At 37.9% G+C, this 24,292-nt stretch overlaps 1 protein-coding gene across 11 annotated transcripts in view; it reads right to left on the bottom strand.

Moving 5' to 3' along the window:
* The window catches only part of PAM (peptidylglycine alpha-amidating monooxygenase), a 221,095-nt gene that overhangs the window by 82,976 nt on the left and 113,827 nt on the right, over positions 1 to 24,292 (bottom strand). For all 11 annotated transcript variants that reach the window (XR_012158986.1, XM_073344599.1, XM_073344602.1 and 8 more), the window contains 3 exons: positions 22,415 to 22,500; positions 18,213 to 18,296; positions 2,715 to 2,763 (listed from right to left, as the gene is read on the bottom strand). Coding sequence is in view for 10 of the 11 variants with exons in the window: in XM_073344599.1 (XP_073200700.1) it covers positions 2,715 to 2,763; positions 18,213 to 18,296; positions 22,415 to 22,500 (219 nt within the window). In the remaining variant the exon portion in view is untranslated. The remainder of the gene's footprint in view (positions 1 to 2,714; positions 2,764 to 18,212; positions 18,297 to 22,414; positions 22,501 to 24,292) is intronic.

Raw genomic sequence — 24,292 nt, 5'->3', positions numbered from 1 at the left:
CAGTTCTTTTGGACGGTTTTTTCCTAGACTTGCTTCCCATGGGATCTTGCTAACGTCTGCCTTCTTGAAATCCATTATCTTTATTGTGTTGTTTTCCCTCGTACCATTCCTTAGAATCATGAACGCTATCATTTCACGATCACTTTCACCCAAGCTGTCTTCCACCTTCAAATTCTCAACTAGTTCCTCCCTATTTGTTAAAATCAAATGTAGAACAGCCTCTCCCCTTAGTGCAGAGGTGGGCAAACTTTTTGGCCTGAGGGCCACATCGGGTTTTGTAAATTGTACGGAGGGCCGGTTAGGGGAGGTTGTGCCGCCTCCTCCCCCTATCTCCCACCCTTGCTTCTCACCCTCTGATGCCCCCCACCCCCAGGACTCCTGCCCCATCCAACCCCCACGTTCCCTGATAGCCCCCCCAGGACCCCTGCCCCATCCACCCCCCTCCTTGCTCCCTGTCCCCTGACCGCCCCTGGAACCCCTGCCCCTGAATGCCCCCCACTGCCCATCCAACCCCCCCTCCTTCCTGACTGCCCCACGGGACCCCTGCCCCCATTCAACCCCCCCATCCCCCGTTCCCTGCCCTCTGACCGCCCCAACCCCATCCACATCCCCACTCCCTGACTACCACCCCTAACTCCCCTGCCCTCTATCCAACCCCACCTACTCCCTGCCCCCTTACTGTGCAGCACAGAGCACCAGTGGCTGGTGGTGCTACAGCTGCGCTGCCCAGAGAATTGCCCGGCCGCCCAGAGCGTTGCGATGGTGTTTAGTGTAGTATATTGCTCTCTGTAACTGCTACCAGTAGCACATTCCTACGTGGAGCAGTTTAATACACTACATCAGCAGCATGGTGCGCTGAGGATGCAAGGGAGGGAGAACGGCGGGGGAGGGGCCGGGAGCGAGCCTCTTGGGCCAGGAGCTCAGGGGCTGGGCAGGATGGTCCCGTTGGCTGGATGTGGCCTGTGGGCCTTAGTTTGCCCACCTCTGCCTTAGTGGCTTTCTCCACATTCTGAAATAAAAAATTGTCTCCAGTACTTTCTAAGAACTTGTTGGATAATCTGTGCCCTGTTGTGTTATTTTCCCAACAGACGTCTGGGTAGTTGAAGTCCCCCATCGCTACCAATGACTGCACCACAACTAAAGGGGGCAGAATTTGTCTCAGCTTACCCAAAGAAGGGCAGCTCTGCTTTGTGGTGGTACGGAGGAGGTGGGGGGAGAGCAATAAGGTCAGAAACTGCTGTAAAAGGCGCTCTGTGGTCAGCTTTGTAGCAATGACTCCCCTCCCATCCCCCCCCAAGGAACGTGCATAAAGGTACAAAACCTGGGTGGGGCAACTCTCTATGTCCAAGCAGTGAGGAAGCCAGCATGTCTCCAGGGAAGCACAATCAGGATTGTTTAAGCAGCATGGCTCCAGGGGCACGGAGAAGTGGGGAGGCAGCCTAGCAAATGGCTGGTGCCTCGTTGTGGCGGATGTTCAGTGCAGGTACTCCAAAGGGAGGGCAGCCAGTGACCAGATAAATGGCCTGGTAAAGGACTTAAAAGGAGGTACTGGATAAAGGAACAGAATGGGGGGAGGGGGTTCAGGGACTCTGATAATTGGTATGACAGGGAGCCAACCCTTTCCCCCTCTGTTCTCATAGCCCTCCTTAACCCTCTTACGAGGCTGGTGGATGGTAAGGTCCAAGCCATGGGTCGGCTGGGGGACCTGGATGGAAACAAAGGGGGGCTGGCGGAAGCCCCAAAAAATTGATTTGAATAAGCATGGATTAAACAAAAGGGGGGGCTGGTGGAAGCTCTGGAGAATTGATTTGAATAAGCATGGATTTCCCTGCACTGTACACTTTATCAGCAGGGAAGTCCCAGATATCTATATAATAAAGTTGCAGCCTGATTAAAACCCATAACAAGTCTCCTGTCCTTCTTGCGGTGTACCCTCACAACTCCTGTGCTTTGGATGATTTTGTTAGTTGTTTACAAAAATCCTCATCCACCTCTTTTTGCTGGTTAGGTGGTCTGTAGTTGAACCCTACCATGACATCACCCTTGTTTTTTTACCCCTTTTATCCTTACCCAGAGACTTTCAAACATGTCTTTTTCCTATTTCCATCTCAATCTCAGTCCAAGTGTATATATTTTGGATATACAAGGCAACACCTTCTCCCTTTATCCCCTGCTTGTCCTTCCTGAGCAAGCTGTACCCTTCTATACCAATATTCCAGTCATATGTGTTATACCACCAAGTCTTTGTGATGTCAAATGAGATGTCATAGCCTTTCTCCCCCACCTTTTTTTTAAAGAGGAAGTAAATTTGAAAGATTTTTTCACAAGTTTGAGAAGAAATAGGGCAAACACTAAAACAACATTAACATGTATATTCCTCTTTAGCTTCTTTCCCACCCCTAATTTCTAATACCATACTAGGCTCCCAAACTAACATCTTCCAACGGTTATGATGTTATGTGGAGCAAAATATAAGAAAGTTACCTAATGTGAGAGCATTTGACTAATAGGCAATAAATGGTGCATTTTATTGTAAAACTATAATGTTATTCAAAGCTTGTGTTCATGTGTGTTCATTTCAGGCTGTGCAAAATAATTTTGGATCTGTTGCCACTGAAATAAGTGACCAAACTCACATCAGCTTCTACGGCAACAGGGGAGCCCTGTTGAATTAAATTTGGATGAATTCCATTACATGTATTAAAAGTGCTTACCTTTGATGTGTCAGATGTAATGTTACACCAGAGCAATCCTTGTGTTTATCTGCACAAAACATGAAACAGGAGTTAATTTATTTAATGATTAGTAACTAAGTTTTATGTGATTTTTACTTAGTGGATAAAAAAGTGTCAAAAGATAAGACGTCTTTGCTATACATGTTACACTTATTCTCCCTGCACCAGTCTTGATGGTGAAATTGTATTTGCATCACAATCCTCTGAACTGTGTAAGGCTTCGAATTATTTTATTTATTGTTCAGAACTACAGCAGTCTGAAATCATAATGCTGCACTTAGTTTTTAAAGCAAAACCAGGAGTGATCTCCAGCATGAAAAAGTAACAGAGACAGCATTTTTTGGCAAGATTAAAAAATGCAGAACTTTGTGCCTTGAAATGTATATGTGAGTTGACGGGAAGACATTTTTGTAAAGCTCAAAAGCAGTCATTTTGCTACACTACCAGCTAATTTAAGTTTGGCAAAAAGGATTGAAAACAAATGATTTTGCAGAGGGGAATCTAAACTTTTTATCCATTAAAACAAAATTCACTGTGACAGAAATGGCAACATTGCCTCATTATAAAGTCAGCATTTGCACTTAGATATTGTACTTGAAGAAAAAAAATATCATTTCATTCACCATCCTCCACTATGTTCAACATCATTAACGTATTATGTAATCATTGCCCAACGATCGTAACACTTCAACTTAAAAAGGACACTTAACTTGATATCTAGTCAATTTGAAACAGAGTTAAAAACAGTTTCCGGTTTTTAACCGGCTTGACTTTTTTTGTTTTTGTTTTTACAGCCATATCTTCCTATTCTAGAAAATGTTTTACATAGAAACCGGCTATACTGAGATAATGAAAGTGTCTGAAGAACAACTGCTATTAAATACACAAAGTAAATGAACTGGATAAAAAACACAGACAAAAATTCTTATCTCCTAATCTTTTTGTTAATCTTATGTGATAACTGTAACAATTATAGGTGAAAAGTGTTAAAACAAATGAATTTTTTTAACTGATAGTATCTTTAAATGTTTCAAATAATCAACCAGAAATAAGGTGCATGTAAAGTGGTTCATTGTGATGCACAAGGAGAGACAGAATTGCTAATGACATTTTTTAGATAACTACTCTGGACTAAAAGCAGGATCAAGCTTTTTGTTACAGAATTAATTTGACAGATTAAAAAAGAATGGGGATATTTTCTGCTAATCAGGAAGTAACTGTACTTTAAAAAAAAAGAGTCAATCTGAACAGTGTGGTGTATTTTCTTCACACCCTTACTCCAAGAAAGAGTGGTGAACATATACAGATATGAGAAAAAGAGTGATCACAGTCTGGCTAGTTACAAAGGGTTAAGATTTAAATAAAATCAGCATAAACTTTTTTTATAACTAGATATTGTGTTGCGTACAACATCTCACGATTAACTGATAATCTTTGCTTCAGCTTTCTTTCACTAACATTTGAGTTTTCCTTAAATAAAACACAAACAAATTTAGGAGAAAATATAAAATGGACAATGGTGGAAAGTAACTAACTCTTTTTGTAGTACTGTGTACTCATGAATTATTAAAAATGCTACATCAGTAAAGAAAGTTGTCAAAACAACCTCTCTAGGTTCTCACTTATTCCCATCACCATGGTATTTGAGCGTTTATGTTTCCTTGGTTACATTTTTTCAACAGGTATATCTACAGTAAACAAACTGAAGCTGCAAGTCATTGGTGCTGAATCTTTCACACACAGAAACAAAGCAAAAAAATTCTTAATATGTATAAAGGAAACAGAACTGAATGAAGCTTTCTTATCTTGATCACTGTTATCAGCCAGATAAGACCCATTTACTATAGTCACATCAAATGTTCAGAAAGCAATGTCTAATGAGGCTTCTTGAAAGAAAAAAGTGTGATGAAGGAGAAACAAAAGCAGCTGAAAACTTAAGTGTCAACACAGATAAGAAAAGCAGATCCTTTCAATATAAATGGAACCTCTGACTGCATCTCAAACTGTGCAGAGTAAGGCCTGAAATAGAAAGAATTCTGTAATTCTTAATGCTCTTTTACAGTGGGTGAAATATGGTTTCAGCAGAAACCACAAGCACAGAATTTCAATTACATTCAAAGTAACAGTCCTGCAAATCGCCACAGCAACACAATGATATACTCAAAATTAGCCATTATTGTTGTCACATCTCTCTCCATATTACAAAACAGCAAAACAACTTGCCAAATACACATGGTTCACTATGAACAATGGGAAATGAAGATTTTTGATGAGGGCTATTCTTTTTTAAATACCACATACGTTTTATGTAATATGACTGGTTTAGTACTAATCGTTTAAACAAAGCTTTAGTTAAGATAATCATAATGCCCAATGAGGGTGAAAGACAGTACTTTCCCACAGAGAGTTATAAAACAAAGCTCGTTATAATGAAAGATGTGCTCTATAATATGGATTTTTATTTGCTGAGAATTCTAAAAACCAGGAAAAATGCAGATCACTAACATGTATGCTTTTTAAGGAATAGGCTTTCACATTTTGAACTATTATGTTATTCAAAAAATTATGTGCATGGGACTGCATGTGAACTTTAAACCTGTTTAAAACACCTTTACTTCAGATGTTTCATATAACACATAATATTCAAATTCAAATGCACTAACATTAATGCATGTAGAACATTGGTTAAATTTTAACCTTGAAAGAATTCTTTTAATCAGAACAGGGCAAGTACTAAACCACGTTGTGTATGAAACACATTCAAATGAGTGAGCAATGCATCAATACATTCACAAACGATGAAATACTCTATCAAAAATTAACTTGTCCTATTAAATTCTGAGTGATGACACACTGAAGTCTTTCCTCCCCCTGATCTATTGATCTTCTCTCAAAAATTCCATTTTTCCCCCTCTTGAGATTTTAATACTGACATATTGGGGGGGTCTCTATGGAAAGCGAGAATTTATTTTCCATGCTCATAGGTCTCAGTTTATTTTGAGCACATAGTTTAGATATATAGGGAGAAAAGAGGAGGAAGGCAAGATTGAAAGCTAAAGTAGACCATGAAAAAAAATGCAGTAAGCAGTTGCTGAGGTCCAGGGGAAAAAAAGTGGTGAACATACCTCATGCCAGAAAGAGCAATACTTGTCAATCACACAAAACAAATGCTGCTTCCAAAAGAACCAAGTCCAGGGTCAGAAAACACTAGGGAAGGAAAGTTATTGGACCTTGAGTAGGAAAACTGAAGAAAAACTAAGTACAGGACAGAAAGAGAGAGAGAAAGGTCGTTTAATTTTCTAAGGCATTAAAGTGCTTCTAGATTACATCTATTTTTCTCACAATCTTCAGGAATAAATACCTATCCTGCCTGGCCTCATCCCCGTAATTAACACCATGTTCATTCTATGTACCACAATCTTCATTTTTAGGATTCAGTTCCTTCTTGGGGTCTTCTCTATTTCACCTTCCCCCACTTCAAATTGTGCTAAAAATTTTTTTGTTGTTGTTTTATGGCACGGGCTGCAGTGCCACAAATCGTGGCTTGTACAAGGTTGAAACTGTATAATAGATTACTCTGTATCAGGTGTAATGAAGGTTGGAAAATATTTGCTATAATAGAGAATGTTTTGGATACACCCTTTTTTACTAAGGGCCAGATTTTCAAGCATGTTTAGTAATTTTTTTTTGCCTTATTTTTGGGGTCTCTAACCTGAGACACTTTTAGGGGGCTGATTTTCAGGAAGCAGCAAAAAATCTGTCTGAAGTTGGACACCGAAAAAACAGACACCCCAAATTACTAGTCACTTTTTTAAATCTTGGCCCTCACTTTTAGTGCATAGCGGTTTTCCTATATAAACACGTCAGATGTATTTCAGTTTACTCCTGCTCAAATGCTTTCTACCTTCACAACTTTCAGAGAGTTGAGCAAACAGGCAAAGTTCCCCTTTAATCTGGATTTAGCAATACCAAAGTAAAGCCAAAACTATCAGCGAACAAGCTAACCTGTATTGCCACAAGATAAAGCACTCGTATTACTCAACTCGGAGAATCACATCATTGTAGATAATAGAAAGCTGACTTACAGTGCACTACAGCAAAAGCAAATTAATACAAAGACTGGGCTAGATTCCAGACTTGTGCAAGTGATCGCCTAGAGAAGTTGCTAATTTTTGCAGGTAAATACGAGCATTTCTCTAAATGGTCTCAAAATGTCTGCAGAGATAAATGTTCTTTAACAACTGCTTCCCCTCCCCAGAACTCACATTCCTGAAACTATCAGAGCTGCTGAGCGCTCAGTTCAGCACAGGTGAAAAGAATGAAGCAATGGCAGCAGATGTCTCAGTCTCCAATAGAGCTTTTCTAATAAATGCTGTTACAACTAAGCAACGGTGGTGAAATATTGCACAAATCCAACAAAATCTTAAAATCATCTTTCCAACCTGTCACTCTGGCTAGCCTAACTGCTTTAATTTTACATTTCAGCTATAGAGCAAGTACACATTGCTCTAGGACAAAAAAATTATTAGCTTCCATTTTGCCCTATGGCACATACAAGAAAATACATTCATCCACCTCAGAAGCAGGTTCCTTTCAAGATGATTCTCTATGCTGGATTTCCAACAGAGATCAAATAAGAAGAATCCTGCCTTTGTTCATATCTTTTATCAATGCAAAAATAATGGTGCAGGTTAAAATGCAGCACTATGGTTTGAAATATAAACAGAGATCATTTTCTTTATCACCATATTAAGATTTACTTTTAAAAAAGTATTACTAAAACTAAGTCCAATAGCCAATGTGTGCTTAATTCAGTAAAGAAATGATATTGTGCAGGCGACCTATGTCACTTTTCACCAGTTTTTAATGGAGAAATGAGTTACTAAATGCTAGAGCTGGTTGAAATATTCTGACAGAAAGGGTTTTTTTGGACAGAAAATGCTGATTTCTCAAAATTTAAAATGTTCTGAAAAGATGTGTCAATTTTGGCAAAAATTCTGATGGAACTTAGGCAGGTTTCCTGAGAGGTCACCCTCCTGGACTCTTCCCTGGCTGTATACAATCAGGTGGGCTGACACAGAACCAGAGCTCCCAGGGCTTCTGGGATTGTTTTAGTTTCCAAAACAAAATATTGAGGAATTTCACTTCCATAAAAAAATTCAAGTGTTGGCATTTTATCCTGACTGAGGGTGAAATGTTTTCCAAAATGTCAAATTTTTGAGGAAAAGAAATTCAGTTTCTCAGCCAGATCTACTAAATACTTGAGAAAACTCTTCCTCTAGAGATCTTATCTATTGTTGGAAACAAACATAATGTCTAATTTTTAGTGCCTTTTGCCTACATGGGTATTTGTTATGAATTAAGAAACCTGGTCTGAAATCTATCTTCAATATTTTCATTATTTTATCCTATGTATTTATAATATTTGCATAGGATTCAGTGAATAGTATGGGAAGTTCTAAGTGGGCAATTTAATACCTATACATTTATATATATATTTATCCATTGGGCTACAACTGTCTTCAGTTAAGTATCTTCTTTAGATTTCAACCCTGTAAGGATTGTATTTTTATTAAAAATTCTTAATTTTCTACCCTGAGAGTCAAACAAATCACTACATTTTCAACACAATCATGATCATCATCCAAACCATGCAGAATCTAATGAAAACACTTAAAATCTGTTTAAAAAAATCAAATTCAATACACACCATTCAATTTGTTTTACATTACATTTTTCTAAAAAGAGGTTTCTGAAATTCTCTATGGAATCCACTTTTCACTCTGCTGCCTTTGGATAAAATGTTTGATTATTTTTTCTTTGTAATTTCCAATCTGTTCCTACTTTATTCATAGTACAATGTGTGTTTCTTCTGCTGAATAATTTAACACCTATGAATTCTCTTTTATATTAGTCAAGGAGACTAGCTTAATAGTAAAAGTATTTGCCTTATATTTGGATCATAGTAACATAAATCCTGTAGGGCTTATATTTTTGATAAAAGATCTTCATATCCATTTTCTCTGTGTCATATCATAGTCATTTTCAGCACTTAAAGTGTAGTTATACTCTGAAAAAATGATGCTGTAAAAATGCTCAAACAGATCTTGTCCCTGTGTGTATTCAGAGTCACATATGCTTACTGCAGTGATAAAACAGACTGCACTGATTTTTTCTTTTTTATGCTTCTGTCAGCTCTGCAGACTCAACGCAGCTAAGAGAATGCTAGCTGGATTCTATTTCTTCTTATAAATCAATAGAATGGTTTACTTTACTTTCCCGATTAGTTACACCTATGCAAAACTAGTTAAGGCAATGGAGTTGCACAGGTATCTATGATGTCATAATTTAGCCTGCAGTTTTTTTGTTTTGTTTTGTTCTTTGAAGTCATGAGGACGTATGAAAAGGAGAAACCTCACTGACTGTTAATTTCCAGGTTTAGTTTGCAAGGTTGTTGGTCTTTTTTCCTTGTGACCTGAGAACATTGGATATGCAAAACAATGACATGCAAACACAAAATCCCGTGATGCAATTTTAGTGTCACTCTTCTAAGTAGCATAAAACCTTTATAGTCAACACACTACTGCATGTGGATAGACTACACAAATACTGTATATAATTTTTTCAACAGCAAGCCAATCATCATGCAGATCTTTGCAGGAAGCTGGGAATTTTAACCTTATCAAGAAAATCAACACACAATGTATTGTAAATTCTATAGTCACTTATGTTTTTAAAGGAAAATTATGGTAGGTCTGCAATGCCCAAATCACATGCCCATTAACCAAGAACCACATCTATCCACTGTATTTGTAAACTGTATATCACTGTAGTACTTAAGCACCATAAAACTCCTCCTAAGGAAAAAAATAATCTACAGAAAAGTGTTACACCCAAGAAGGAATGTGCACAATGTAAAACATGTTGGATGAGAAAGAATGGCAGCTGCAAAAAGGAGTGTTTGGGTGTCTAAACGCATGGAGCCAGAAAATCCAACAGAAATCTCAGCTTCAAAGTAGAGCTGGGTGGGAAATGATTTTCCCATCCTGTCAATATTTTGAGAGTTCAGACATTTTTCCAGTTTCACATCAGGACTAAACTGACACCTCTTGACTTTTTTTTTATTGGGAGCAGGAGAGACCCACCATCCCATAGGCTAGCGGTTAGACATGTTTGGGAGTGGATCTCAATGGGTATGCGTACACTGCAAAACAACAACCCCCCTCACCCCAGCAGTAAGTTTCAGAGCCCAGGTCAACTGATTTGGGCTTGTGCTACAGTGCTAAAAATACCAGCATACTTCCTGCTTTGGCTGGAGCCTGGGCTCTGAAACCTGATGATGGGGAGGGTCTCAGAGCCTAGGCTCCAGCTCAAGTTGGGAAAAATACACTGTTATTTTTAGCCTCATAGCATGAGCCTAACTCATTTGATCTAGGCTCTGATACTTGCTGCTGTGGGGCTTTTTTCCACAGTATAGATATACCCAATGTCTCCTCTTGGAATTGTAACGGGAGCTCACCTGGGATGTCGGGGAGTCCGGTTTAAGTCACTGTACCACCCTATTCCGAGGAAGGACTGGAACCTGGGTTTCCCACCCCTATCCTCAGGTGAGTGTCATTAGCTATTCTGGGGCAGGGAGTTTCCCTCCTGTTTCTTCCCTCCACAACTCCCACTCTGGACTTGACAAACATCTAGCTGAATCTGGTATCTGTCAAAATTGAAACTTTTTGTGAGAAAACTGGCATTTTTTTTTTACAAAAAACCCTTTTGAAAAATTCCTAACCAGTTTTACTTCCAAGTTCTGAATTCTGGGACATCCATACAGAGTGCCTGCCCTTCATGCACCACCCAGTCCCCTCACAATAAACAGCAATGAACGGTTCAGCCACTATTTTGCCATTGCATCTGCGTAGTAGAGCCACAGAGGACTTAAAGCTGGCATGAGCAGCACTCCAATTCACCACTTTTGACTGGAAAAAGGTCTCACAGATTTGTTGATCCGGAGCTGCATCCTTCAAACAGATTAACATTCAAACCAGTAGTATGTGTACTTGCTGCTTTAAAAAGGCTAATTGACAGGGTTGAAAACAATTATGAGCCAAATCATCACAGAAAAAGAATTTAAACAGAAAAATTGAACCGTTTACGAGCACTTTACTAAGTACCTCAAAAGCCACAATCCAAAAGCAAGCCTGGTATAAAGAGAAAGTGAAAATAGCTATGCAGTATATAAACAAATGTAAAAAAAGGGGAAATGGATAGCAGTAAATATCAGTTAGAAGCTAGGAAGTGTAGAAAATTGGTAAGAGAAGAAATCTATGGCCAGCAGGCATCCTAACAATGGTACTGACTGATCGCTATATAAAAATGGTAGAATTGTCAGTAATAATGCAAAAAAAGGGGGCAGTGTTCAATAAATACAGAACTGAAATATTTGGGTGTCAAAAAGCAGATGTCATAATGATGAAACAATTTCCACTCCCAACAGTAAATACAGATGATGTTAAAAAGCAACAACTAAAGCTATATTTTAAATCATCAGATCTAGGTAATTTACATCTGAGAATTCTGAAAAAATTGATTGAGCAGTTCTCTGGACCATTGATGTTGATTTTCAATAAGTCTTGGAACACTGGGAAATTGCAGAGGACTAGAACAAAGCTAAGGCTGTGCCTATATTTAAAAAGAATAAACCCACGTAACTACCAGCCTGTCAATCTGAGGCAAATAATGGAATGGCTGAGATAGGACTTGATTCATAAAGAATTAATGAAGGGTAATACAATTAATGTCAATCAACATGGGATAACAGAAATTAGATATTGTCAAACTAATTTGACATCTATTTTTCATAAGACTACAGATTTGGTTGATTAAGTATATTACATTAGTACTATTACCTTTGACTTCTGTAAGGGATTTGACTTGGTACTGCATGACATCATGATTAATAAACAAGAACAATACAAAATCCAGATGGCAAACATGATATAATTAAAAACTGGTTAAATGATAGCTGCCAAAATGTAGTTCTAAATGAGAAATCATTTTCAAGTGGCTATGTTTCTAGTGCAGTTTCGCAGGGATGGGTTCTTGGATTTAGACTATCATTTTTATTAATGAAAGTGAAAGAAACCATAAAGTTGTCACTGATGACACATTGCGGATGACACAAAAATTGGGAGGATGGTAAATAAGTAAGACGGCAGGTCCCTGATACAAAGCGATTCGGATCGTTTGGTAAGCTGAGCACAAGCAAACAATGTGCGATTCAACATGACTAAACATACGGACTTGTATCTAGGAACAACAAATGTAGCCCATAATTACGGAATGTATCCTGGGAAGCAGTGACCATGAAAGAGACATGGGGATCATGGTGGCTAACCAGCTGAACATGAGCTCCCAGTGCAATGCTGTGGCCCAAGGGGCTGATGCAAACGTTGAGGGTATAAACGGGGTAATTTCAAATAGCAATAGCGAGGTTATCGTACCTCTGCATTTGGCACAGGAGCAACTGCTATTGGAATACCCTGTCCAGTACTGGTGTCCACCCTTCAAGGAGGACATTGAAAAACTGGAGATGGTTCAGAGAAGTGCTACAAGAATGATTAAATGATTGGAAACCATGCCTTATAGTTATAGGCTCTAAGAACTCAATCTGTTTAGCTTAACACAGAAAAAGTTAAGGGGTGACTTGGTCAGTCTTTAAGTACCTATACAGGGAATAGAATATGATACTAGAGGACCTTTCAATCTAGCAGAGAAAGGTATAACAAGAAACAAAGGGTGGAAGTTAGAGATAGATACATTCAAACTAGAAATAAAGCAAAATTTTTTAGAGAGAGGATAATTAACCATTTAAACAGTTTATCAAGGGCTGTGATGGATTCTCCATTGCTGGAAATTTTAAAATCAAGACTGGATGTTTTTCTAGAAGTGTGCTCTAGCACAAGTACAACGATTAGATTTGCAGCAGGAATTAAAATAGGGAGGTTCTATGCTCTGTGTTATACAGGGTGTCATATTAGATGATCACAATGGTTCCTTCTAGTGTTAAAAACCTGTGAATCTATATAGGTGTGTCCACCTCACTGAAATATGTGACAACACTTATTTTGTTGAGAAAGGGGTGGGAGAAGCATTTTAGCTCCTGTGCGCTCCACATGTTCTCTTCCTTTTGAAGCCCAATGGTGGGTGCAGAGGTTTCTAGACTTAACTTATGAAAGTGGAGATTTTTTCAAAGGCACAAATGGCAGATGGGGTCTGTCATTTGTGCATTTGAAAATCTGCCCCAAAAGTCTTCATCACTTGTACTTAAAGATACTAGATTTTTCAAACAATGCAGTAAGTTAATTACAATGTAAAGCAAAGAAAAATGTCAGATCCAAAACATTTCATGTGGATAAAACAAGTTTAAAAAATCGCTATTAGGAAAGAATCAGCTTTTTAAATGATCAAGTTTAACAACACAGGGTAACTTGGTATGTCCAAAATTCAGAGCTACATAGTGTGCATTTAAGAACCCTAAAATAAAGATAAAATAGGTCCTAACTGTATCTTGCCTGACTTCTCCCACCAAGCCTAGGGAGCTCATGCCCTGCAATACTGGCCCCATTTCAGCCCCCAACCATTTGGCTTCCAACTTCTCAGTGGACCTGTTGGGTCAAAACATTTCAGTTTCCCTAGAAACCAAAGCAGAAAGGGAAGTACAGATCCAGGTGCCAATGTGCCCTTTTCCATGACTGCTTCCCATCTCCCTCTTCTTCTTCTGTTCTCTCACTTCCCATACGCCATAAACCTCTTCTCCTCTTTTAGTCGATTACCATCCCAAAAAATGTGCATTAAGTAGTCAGCTCGACCGCTTCACTTGCGAGTTGTATTTTTTTCCCCTCGGCCTTTGTTATTCTTAATTGTTTTGGACTCTTTGGGGGCAGGGACTACAACCTGGTATATGCAGAGAAGGATTAAGGCACACACATTACAAGCAGCCAAATAACATTAACTCTGCCCTGTAGCAACAGTATGAGAAAGGGGGGCGGGGGCGCGGAGGGAATCCCTGCGCCTCCCAATATATTTTTAAAACTCAGTTTAATCCAATCTGGATCCATTCACGCTGAAACAGATTAATCATAGTAGCAGTGTTATAGCATTGCACATCCCTACAGGGCAGAGTTAAAGTTGTTTGAGTTCCTTAATTGTGCATTTCTATACCTTAAAATATTCTGATTTCATTTACACTGAACCTTAATTTTGAATGTCCTGGTTTTGTAATGCTTGTATTTGGAATAATTGACATCTTTTTCACCCTTAATTTCATCATATGTACTTCTACAACCATAACTCCACCTTAATGTATTTTTTTGTTTAGGGGCATAAATAGTAATAAAACAAAAAACTGATTCTCCTTCCCCCCGTCATTCAATTTGATAACACTTTTCTAAACAGGACTGTTTTTACAGATCTCACTCTATATAGCAAAGTTTGTTCTTTTTGCAGTTAGGCTTTATTTTTTAACCCATAAGTGTTTTGGACCACATGTAGTGGTCTTTAACTTTAGTCTCTGACTACAAAACAGTAATGTTTAACTAAATACAGAAGCATTATCATTTGGGCTGTATCTGAGAAAAATAGCATAATTTGCTTATTAACTGGTTAAATGAAATCAGTTGAAAAATTACAGTACAGATCTGTGTGTGTACTTTGGGAGAAAAGAATGAAAGTGCAAATGGGAGCAGAGTTGAATAATTAAAATATGCATAATTCATTACTATATCTACAGCCAAATATTTTATACTTATATATCCAGTAAAAAAGTATATCTGTAATGTCTTATGTCACAGTACATTGAACTCTGAATACTGCTACTGAATCCGTGGACTGTTACTATTGTTTTCATTACTGAGAAAGTGCCAGATGACATGAATTAAGTGAATAGATTTCATCCTTCATTCTGAATTATTACACATTATGTGTACTCTACTTTGTAAAAAAGTGCAACTATTATATTCTTACAATTGGAAATCCCTCTCTTAGCAGTTTAAGTCTTGGCACATATAAGACAAGTTTCTTTTGGATAATTTCTGAAGTGTTAAAAATATTTCTAAAGCTGTTCACAGAGCTCAACATTAAATCTGCTTGAGGAGTGCAATCAAGGTTTAGAGAGAATTATATCAGATTACATTTTTCCCTACTCAGACTGAGATTATCACAAGCAAGCTAAATTAGAAGCTTTTTTTGATCACAGAAGAAAAATGAAATATTTTGCATGTTAAAAATAAAAGGTTGGAGCACACAGTACAAGTATGGTATTTTGTCATACTTATTTTAATCTCTCTCTTCTAACAACTTCAGTAGTATCCAACAATCCCATCAACTACTGACAAAAAGTAGAGCTATTGAGATTAACAGAAATACTGATAATCTTCCCCCAAGCCCTTTCTTCTACCTTACTTTGGAAACTTGAAAAGATAGGTTGTGTAAGTTAAAGCAGTCACCACAATGGATTTTTGTGACAAAGAACAGAAGAGGAACAAAAATCTTATTAACTGTGAGATTAAACTATCAGATTCATTCCCTAATTTAAGAAATTTTAAATGCTCGTGTAGCAGGCAAACAACTTCAGGGGTTCATTGTTTTCCATTTAAAAAATAAACCAGACCTACTCAAGCTTTATTATTAGAAATTTAAAAAAAAAAAAAAATCCCACATGTGACTTGTACTTAATACTGAAAAGGAACTCTCAACTTCCCCAAGCAATAACGAAGAGCAGGCTCTCTCCTAATATATTTTCTTCGGAGGGTTGTGATTTTAATTATAAATTCTTCTGGCAAATGACGATTCCCAAGGGTTTGCACTGGCTCACCTGTATTGTTAGATGTAGAAACAGATTCTTTCTGAGCACAGATAGGAGCAGCCACAGTTGTGCAATATACCCTTCTACTGTCCACATAAAATTAAAACAGGTACAGCACTGCCATTTGTGCAGACTTTTTTTTTGTCAATTATTATGAGGCTTTACAGCCTTATATCCCCTCATATCACAAACATTTAAAAACTTTTAAAAATAAAAACAAGTAGAAGTAGCAGGAACTTATTCAATCACTGAGTACATCTCCCTGCTTGTGCTGAATTATTTTCTATAGTACAATTTCTAATGCTTTGTATACTGAAATCTATTTTTAAGTGCATGAAATGACAGGGTTTTCAATACTGGAAGATTATTCAATTTTGTAACATACTGTATCTTGCTATTAGAATTCAACCCCCACCCCCATTCCTGTTATATAAACTTCTTTGTTTAATCTCCAAACTAGTCATGCTCCTTTATGCCACTGTATGAAATGATGCAATTCCCCTATTTCATTTTTTTTTCTTTAGCGCCTACAAATATTTGTATTTCCCACCCTAAATCATCAGGGATCTTCATACCCAGGTTTAAAAGCCACATTGTAATACATCATGGTCAAAATCCAGCAGCATAATAATGTACAGTTTGGTCTGTTAAAGGATAACAGAAGGCCATATGGCTAATGCACCAATCCTGTATTGCAAACAATCCTCAAGTGTGGAGAAATAAATGCACATATCTGAAAAATGTCAGAATAAGTCACTTTATGTTTGTTTGTTTTGAAGTTCTGCATTAGTTACACTGCTACTATATATATTTCCCCTTGTCCAAAAAATAGATTCGAGAGGGATTTATAATAATGAAATACAAATGCTCACTTATACCAGTTAACAATATACTAGCTATGTTTGAGATGATTAATTTGAGATATCAAAAGATACTTACAAAAATGAAATCAGCAAAACTAATTATTTTTTATAACTCTGGTCACAGCTTTTCTATTAAATATCAAGATATCATATCCATGTCACCAGAAATATAATGAATTCTTTTGGTTTTTTTGTGCAAGTATTTCACTGTAAAGCAAGAAGACAACACTTCAATGTGTTTCTGAGATTGGTATAGTTCTTGGTAGGTTCAAGTCACTCTGCTTTTTTACCTCAGGACCCAGTACTGAACATTTTAGTGAAGTCCTTGCTAATTTAAGGACAGGGAATAAAACTATGCTGGCAAAATATTAGCAAGAGATATATTTTAATAATGGTGTAATTCTACATCAAAAAGAAAAAAAAGATTTGGATTTACCATTTAAAAAGGGGAATCGTTTCCTAACTCATGCAGTTTAAGTTTTTGAAACAACGTATAGAATTGACAAATCTTTTAAATGCATGTTGATCCAATTTAGCAAAGCTGAATGCTTTAAGGATTTTGAAAGTAAACAGCACTTTACAAAATGAAACAAACAAATAAAAGTCAGTGATCCTGCCTCAAAGCTTTCACTAACAAATTACTTTTCGGATCCAAACTTGTTACTGTATTTGATCACAGGTGTACTACCTAATTTATAAGAGCCATATTAGCTCCAGTTTTGAAAAGGATTAATATTTGAATAGCTGACTGTACTCATGCCTCACATAAATTGGATTTTTGTGGTGTTTATATGAAAGTGTATCAAATGCAGTCTGTCCCTTTAGGCGACGGTAAACAGGGAAGCCACCATCTGGATTTTTGATTCGTGACTAGAGAACAAAACTCCTAATTCAGAAAAATGTGCAGAAAACAGGAGGCTTACAAGGTGGGTATTTGCCCCTTATGTTATAGAAATTCACAAAAAATGTGTAATAAATATAAATTTATGGTCCTCCCAGCCTCTCACAGATGCTGGTAGTACTGGTGTATATTTTAGATGTTCTATTAGATAGATATACTAGAGCAAAAAAACGTATATTCTGGCTGTAGAGTCTATCCACATGCATCAACAAAAACAAACCAAAGAGCAATGTTTATATTTTCTTAATAACATGAGTATTTTGAGAGTATTGTGCTTCTTTGAATACTGATTGATTGACTAATGTCTCTCTCCTTAACCAAGATTCAAACCAGATATAGGCATAGCTATTTTGCACTGATTTATTGCACTCATTAACAGAACTGAAAAATCAAGGTTTATGAATACAAAATCTATTCTAATATGCTATTCTATTTTAAAGTATTTTACACTAAAATATAAACTTGAAAGAAAGATGCAAAATAACTTTCTCAGAGGAAAAAAGATGTTAAATTGTTCTGAGAAGGAGTCTGACTCTGCTTACAGAGCCAATCGTGAAGATGACCACAGTTGCCTTTTGTTGTTTTCTTTGAAATTTTATTAAAATATAACCTTGTCTTTCTCCTTTCCATACATCTTTTAAAAAGTTTAAGTCAAGCTTATATTTTTAAGTTAACTTTTTAGGTGCTCACCTGAACACAGCATGCCCTTTTCTTCTACCCCCACTCGTGGCAACTCCAATGGAAATTATTTTAATAGGTAACAAATGCTTTTATTTTTTTTGGTGAAGCAATCTAAATTTTTTCAGAAAGGAATATATGAAATCATATTTACAGACTACAGTTTCCAAAATACATACCTCTGAATGCACTGACATCCCCATAATGTACTTGGAGCACAAAATATTTGCTACCCGTTTCTCCTCCAACTTTGAATCCAACACCTTAAAATAAAGAAGATGAGTTAGGGTTATGGAAACAATACAAAAGGTGTATTTTAAATAGTTAGACACTAGTAACACTGTCTAAAAGTCCAAGACTGAATATTTAGACTGGCAATGGAGGAGGAAAGTTTCATTTTAAGATGTCTGAAAAAACTACTGGTCATAGAAACTACAAAATAAATACATAAATAAAATGGAGCTGAAGTGTCACGGAACATAAACTTCTGATATTCATCAGTCTGAGTCATAGTCATCAATGAAGAGTAGACTGATTTAGGCAAATAATTCCTTCATTCCAATGCATATTAGGTAGGATTATAAAACAAGAAGATGCACGTGTTCTTGATTAGCCATAAAGGATCCTAATGTAATGAATGTTTATTTTCATTTCCCATTTAAACAGTTAATTTAAGTGTAACAAGATGTAAATTGCTATGTATTTATGCATAAAATATTAAGATTAGAAATACGGAAACTTAATTTTCCACCCCAAAATGTTCAACACAGCAAAAATTGTTATTTTCATGGAAGTTGTCAAAATGTGCAGGTTTCCAAGTAAAATAACAATGGGGTAACAAATCATCAATAGATATTACAGAGGAACTTGAAAGAATGAACACAAATTACAGAGCACCAGCATCACTGATAAGGATCTTTCCACACCTGCCCAACAATTAAAATACTTGGAGAGAAGCAGAAAAGGCAATCTTTGCCTATTCAGCCTGTGAATCCCACTAGATTAATAACTGCCAGTGGCAAAGCTTCTCTGTGAAGAGGGTTGTAGAATTTCTACGCACAATCATAATATCAATAAGAAAAAAATAAGGAAAGAAAGGAAGACTGGTATCTCATTTAAACATCTGCAGTCATGAGTGGTTTAGAGACAGCAACAAATTGCCAGCTGGGGTTTGGCATGTACTTTAGCACCGTGGCTCCCTGGATTGTGCAGTTTTGGTCAACTGTAGCTACAATTCAAGTTTTTTTCCCCCATCCAAGTGAATATACTCAGAGCTCAAGTAATGTCCCTGCTGATTAATATACAAGGAGATTTCTAGAAAAGCTAGTCACTGTTCATGGAAATGGAACTCATGGATAAAGGGGAAAGATGACTCAGTTTAAAGGGATTGCAATAAAATAAAGATATCCTTAAACAAAAGCTACATCTTCCATAGATTGTGAATATATTTCCAGTACACTCCAGAGGTTGTCCTGGAATAATGCAACAGAGTATTACACTGAGAGTGGCCCACTGAAAATCTGATGGGATTCATCCAAAGAACAATGTCATATAAAAATGAAGGCATATATGTGCTCTCCAATTGTTTCAAAACATCAAGCTGTGAAACAGATTGTGTACAGAAAGGCCTTACAGATCTGTAAGTTCCCAGACTCAAAATACACGACAAAATTGAAAGACACATATATTTACATGGAAGCCTCTAATCAGATAGTTTCTCTCTCTTTTTGGAGCTTGTCTGAAATGCACTTGTGCTATTGAATTACAAACAGGACCCATTATCTACATACACAGTGGTGTGTGTTGTAAGGGGATAGATCTGGCATTTTAAAGGCTCCCAACTCCTTGTATAATTTTTGTCAACCACCAAGCTCTGCTTCCAAATTTTTCTTTTCCAAGTTAAATTCTTTTTAAAGTTGGGAAAGTTTATCAAAATCTTCCTCAATCTTCTCCACTTAATCCAGGGAGGATTTTGGATAGTCCTTAGATAACATTAAAAATGCATCTATTTGCCCAAGCTTTTCCTCAGAGGTAAGAGGCACAGAGGAGAAGAGATGGCACAATTGGAGGGAAAATGTGACTGAATCCGTAAGAGAGGTTACGGCAGAAGCGATATAGATTTTTGTGGGATTTTGTCATTGTCGCTATGATGATGATCTCTTTTTTTTACATTACATAAGTTTTTTTTTTTTTACATCTGTGATTTTAAATGTGTGTAGTGGTGCACCTAAAACATGGGAAAGGTGAATCAAAGAGAAAAGACCACCACCATGCATTTGTCACAAAGGCATGCCTGTCAATCATCTCATTAAGGCTGTGACTGCCTAGAGTTTTCAGATACCTGTCCTGGAAAATTCCCAGTCCTAGGCTGTGAGTTGAGTTCTACAAAATAAGGTTTTTTTATTAAGGAAGATTTTGATAAACTCCTATAGCTGTGGTGAGGAGCAAGGAGGTCTGTGGCTGCCTGTGCATTCCTTCCCCTTTTCCCTGCTCTGTCCCATCTGTTGGGCTTCTGAGATTGGCACAGAAGGATAATAGCCACAGAGCAAAAAAATGCATTCGATGAAGTGAGCTGTAGCTCACAAAAGCTTATGCTCAAATAAATTTGTCAGTCTCTAAGGTGCCACAAGTACTCCTTTTCTTTTTGCAGATACAGACTAACACGGCTGCTACTCTGAAACCAGAGCAAAACACTGTCTGTCCAGTCCTTTTCTATACCTCTGCCCGGATTCTCATCTTAGCACTCAGAGGCAACAGGGACAGCTGGCAAGCACTTTAGCAGGAATCAGGAGAAGGGAAAACAAGGTGCAGAAATCCCAGAATCTTCCCCACTTCCAAAAGAAAGGCAGACAGAGAAGACCAGATGCCTCCCAGAAGAGATACAATAAGGGAAGAGAGAAGCCCCAGAGGTCCCAGCTCCTAGAAAGAGAATAGGGGAAAATCACCCTGAAGATGCTGGTGAGGGAAAGCCCATCTATCCATTACCTACATATGCCAGGCAATGTCCCAGAATTGCAGGTCCACGGCACCCACTAAGGGAGGTGTGGTTGGGGACAGGGAATCACAGGGTTTTGTGGGTCCCTCAACAGGTTTGGTTAGGCACACAGAAGTTAGGATGCTTATATGAATCCTAAAACTTTACATGTTTCAATCATCATATTAAAAATAACCCAAATTCCTGAGCATGTACACAAAACTTTCCAGTAACTCCCCAGCCCACAGCTTATTTAAGCTATAAAGATTTTAATTTTGCAATTGCAAGATCACTGAAAGGTACCCAGTTCAGAGGTGGTGCTTGTACAGACCTCAGTGACAGCATGTATAAATTCCTAACAGCCCTCCTTCTACCACCTGCCCAAACCAGCACAGACAGAAGAATAAGGAAGGAATACAGAGAATCTTCCAACTCCTCCAAGGCGTCTAGTAAGACAAAGGGGATGGACAATAAATAAAACCAGCTGGGGACATGAAAAGAACGAGTTCACAATTTCCACCTTATACAAGCGTTGCTTCCAGAGGAATAAAAAAGATGCAAGTGGAGGCCAGGCAACTTCTGGTGGACTGCCACTGTATGTCCCTATATAAAATCTCACAATTCTCGCTTAAGAGTTGAAGGGTCTCTAACTCTGTATTTATGAAAAGAACAGGAGTACTTGTGGCACCTTAGAGACTAACAAATTTATTTGAGCACAAGCTTTCGTGAGCTACAGCTCACTTCATCGGATGCAACTCATGAAAGCTTATGCTCAAATAAATTTGTTAGTCTCTAAGGTGCCACAAGTACTCCTTTTCTTTTTGCGAATACAGACTAACACGGCTGCTACTCTGAAATCTGTATTTATGCTTTCTCTTTTTCCTTCAAAAACAAACAGCCCCCCCTCCTGCATTCCCCCATTGTAGTGGGATGCAGTGCATTCAAGTGGCAAGGGCACTGAACTAGAAGTCAGAAGACCTGGGTTCTATTCCCAGCTCCACCACTGACCTGCTCTGGGACACTGTGCAAGTCACTTTCTCTCGCCTCAATTTCCCTATCTGTGAAATGAAGATAATGAAACTTTCACTTAGTTGAAAAGCACTCGGAGACCTATGCATGACGTGTTGTGCAAGAGCTAATTATTATATTGTTCTCCGTTAGTTCTGATTTATAATCCATAATGTTACATGGAATAAAAAAACCACATATGTTCATTAGTGCCTACAAAGTAAATAATATTAATTACCACAATTAATGAGATTGAAGTATGTACACTTTCAACCAACTGAAACCACTAAATGAAAGACAGAAAAAAAGAGATTGCAGGAGGAAGCAGGGAGCGCCTCCTCCTCCTCTCCTATCCCTCCTGCCCAAAGAGGGAATTCCATAAAATGAAAGGTACCATACCTTTGGGTAGTCTGGTGGGAGGAGCATTTCTTGCCCAAGCATATAAAATGTTGGACTTGTCTGTGCACGTTCCTTCATCACAGTCCCTAAAACCATAGAGAAAAGAAAATATAATTTATTATATTTTGATTTTGCCATTTGCAGCTCTCTCAAGCTCCAGGTGGACTATGTACATTGAAATGCTAATTTTACCAAAATACGTTTCATGAACCCTAAATACAGTGCTCCGACAAAGAAAACTTTCCTGGCTACCAATATGGCCACCTTTGCAGCGTACATCACAACCTCCTTTCCTCTCCCCCCAGGAAGAGACTGGGGAACAAGAGAGCCTTGCAGAACGTTTCGATGGTCACCAAACTGTCCATCTGGCAAACCAAGGTGAGAAATGAGTTCCGTAGCTCATGAATCCTTACTAAGACAGCACTTCTTTCCATCCAATTACACCAAGAGGCTGTTAGCTCAAGTGCCTCATATGACTGCAGCTAACAAAGTAGCACATGGGGATAGAAGCCGTGATGTCCCACATAGAAAGAAGACAAATCAGAGTTTCAGATTAAAACCAACACTTTAAAATTACCCCAGAAATCCACTAGCAATAAGTGCAGGTGGCAAAGGGAAGTCTGTCTACAGCATGGGGTGGGGAGTAGAAAGCACTAGATAAGAAAAATAGCAATGCAATCAAAGAACAGCATGATCTTATTGCCTTTCCCCTCAACCTATCTATTTATGACCCTCACTTTATCAGGTCGGGATTATTTTAGACTGTATGCTCTCTAGGACAGTGGCTGTATTTTACTCATTTGTGAGAGATTTCTAACACTTTTCTTGAGTGTGCAAAAAATTAAATCATAATAATCGCAAAGGAGAGGTGTAATGTTCTTGTCAAGTGACAGATCACAAAACAGGGCACCAATTTTAACACTAACTGCAGACGCTAGAGGGTTTGAACCTGTAGGCCATACTAGAATACTAACTGATCCAACCAAAAGTGGGATAACCAAAGCAAGGTCCACACTTAACTATCGTGGGAGTGCCACAATAGTTAAGGGTGCATTATTATGTGTGTTTAAGGGTGGGCCTTTCTAAGTCCCCTAAAATCAACATGCTTAGATTTCTTTAAAATTTGCTGTGCCTCGGAACAGTGCAGGGTACGGTTAATGACCCAAATCTGGAATCTGTTAAACCAGGGGGTGTGGAGATATAAGCCTCCTGCAAACAGCCATTTATATCAAACTATTGATGTGACAGGTTTCAGAGTAGCAGTCGTGTTAGTCTGTATCCGCAAAAAGAAAAGGAGTACTTGTTAGTCTCTAAGGTGCCACAAGTACTTCTTTTCTTTTTATTGATGTGATGTGGGTTGAAATGGCCTCAGTCTGTTGAATTTTACGTATGGTAGGCATGGCATCAATTAAATCTTTGAGGGACCCAAACTGAGAACAGTATTTAAGAAAATGTACATATTTTACACTGCACATGTGCCAATGCAGAAAAAATGTTTAAGAGTTTTCCATTTCTTCCATCTAAAATCCAAATGGTTACTCAGATTTCTATGAAATTTGGTAGGCCTTCTGGGGCATATTAGTATTGCAAATTTGGGGTCTAAAACATGGGCAACCTTAACTCTGCATTTCCTGGTTTTCCTGTGTTACCTGTTTTGGTCAACTGAACGTTCTGCCAGGGAATGACATTCCACCAAACAAGTTTAACACTGAGTTAATACAGTTTTTTGCCACTGAATTTGCTTTGGTATGCATGTGCAACCACACATTAGTTGCCTTCCTAATAATGGAAGAAAATAAAATATGCAGACCATGAATTTGGGAACAAATCTGCAAGAACTGTTTCCAACTATGCTAAACTGTTCAAGCAGCTAGAAAA

The sequence above is a fragment of the Lepidochelys kempii genome, chromosome 5, assembly GCF_965140265.1.
Source record: "Lepidochelys kempii isolate rLepKem1 chromosome 5, rLepKem1.hap2, whole genome shotgun sequence".
Taxonomy (NCBI): Eukaryota; Metazoa; Chordata; order Testudines; family Cheloniidae; genus Lepidochelys; species Lepidochelys kempii.
Note: the sequence above shows the minus strand (reverse complement) of the source record. Positions and strands in the feature narration are given on the sequence as shown.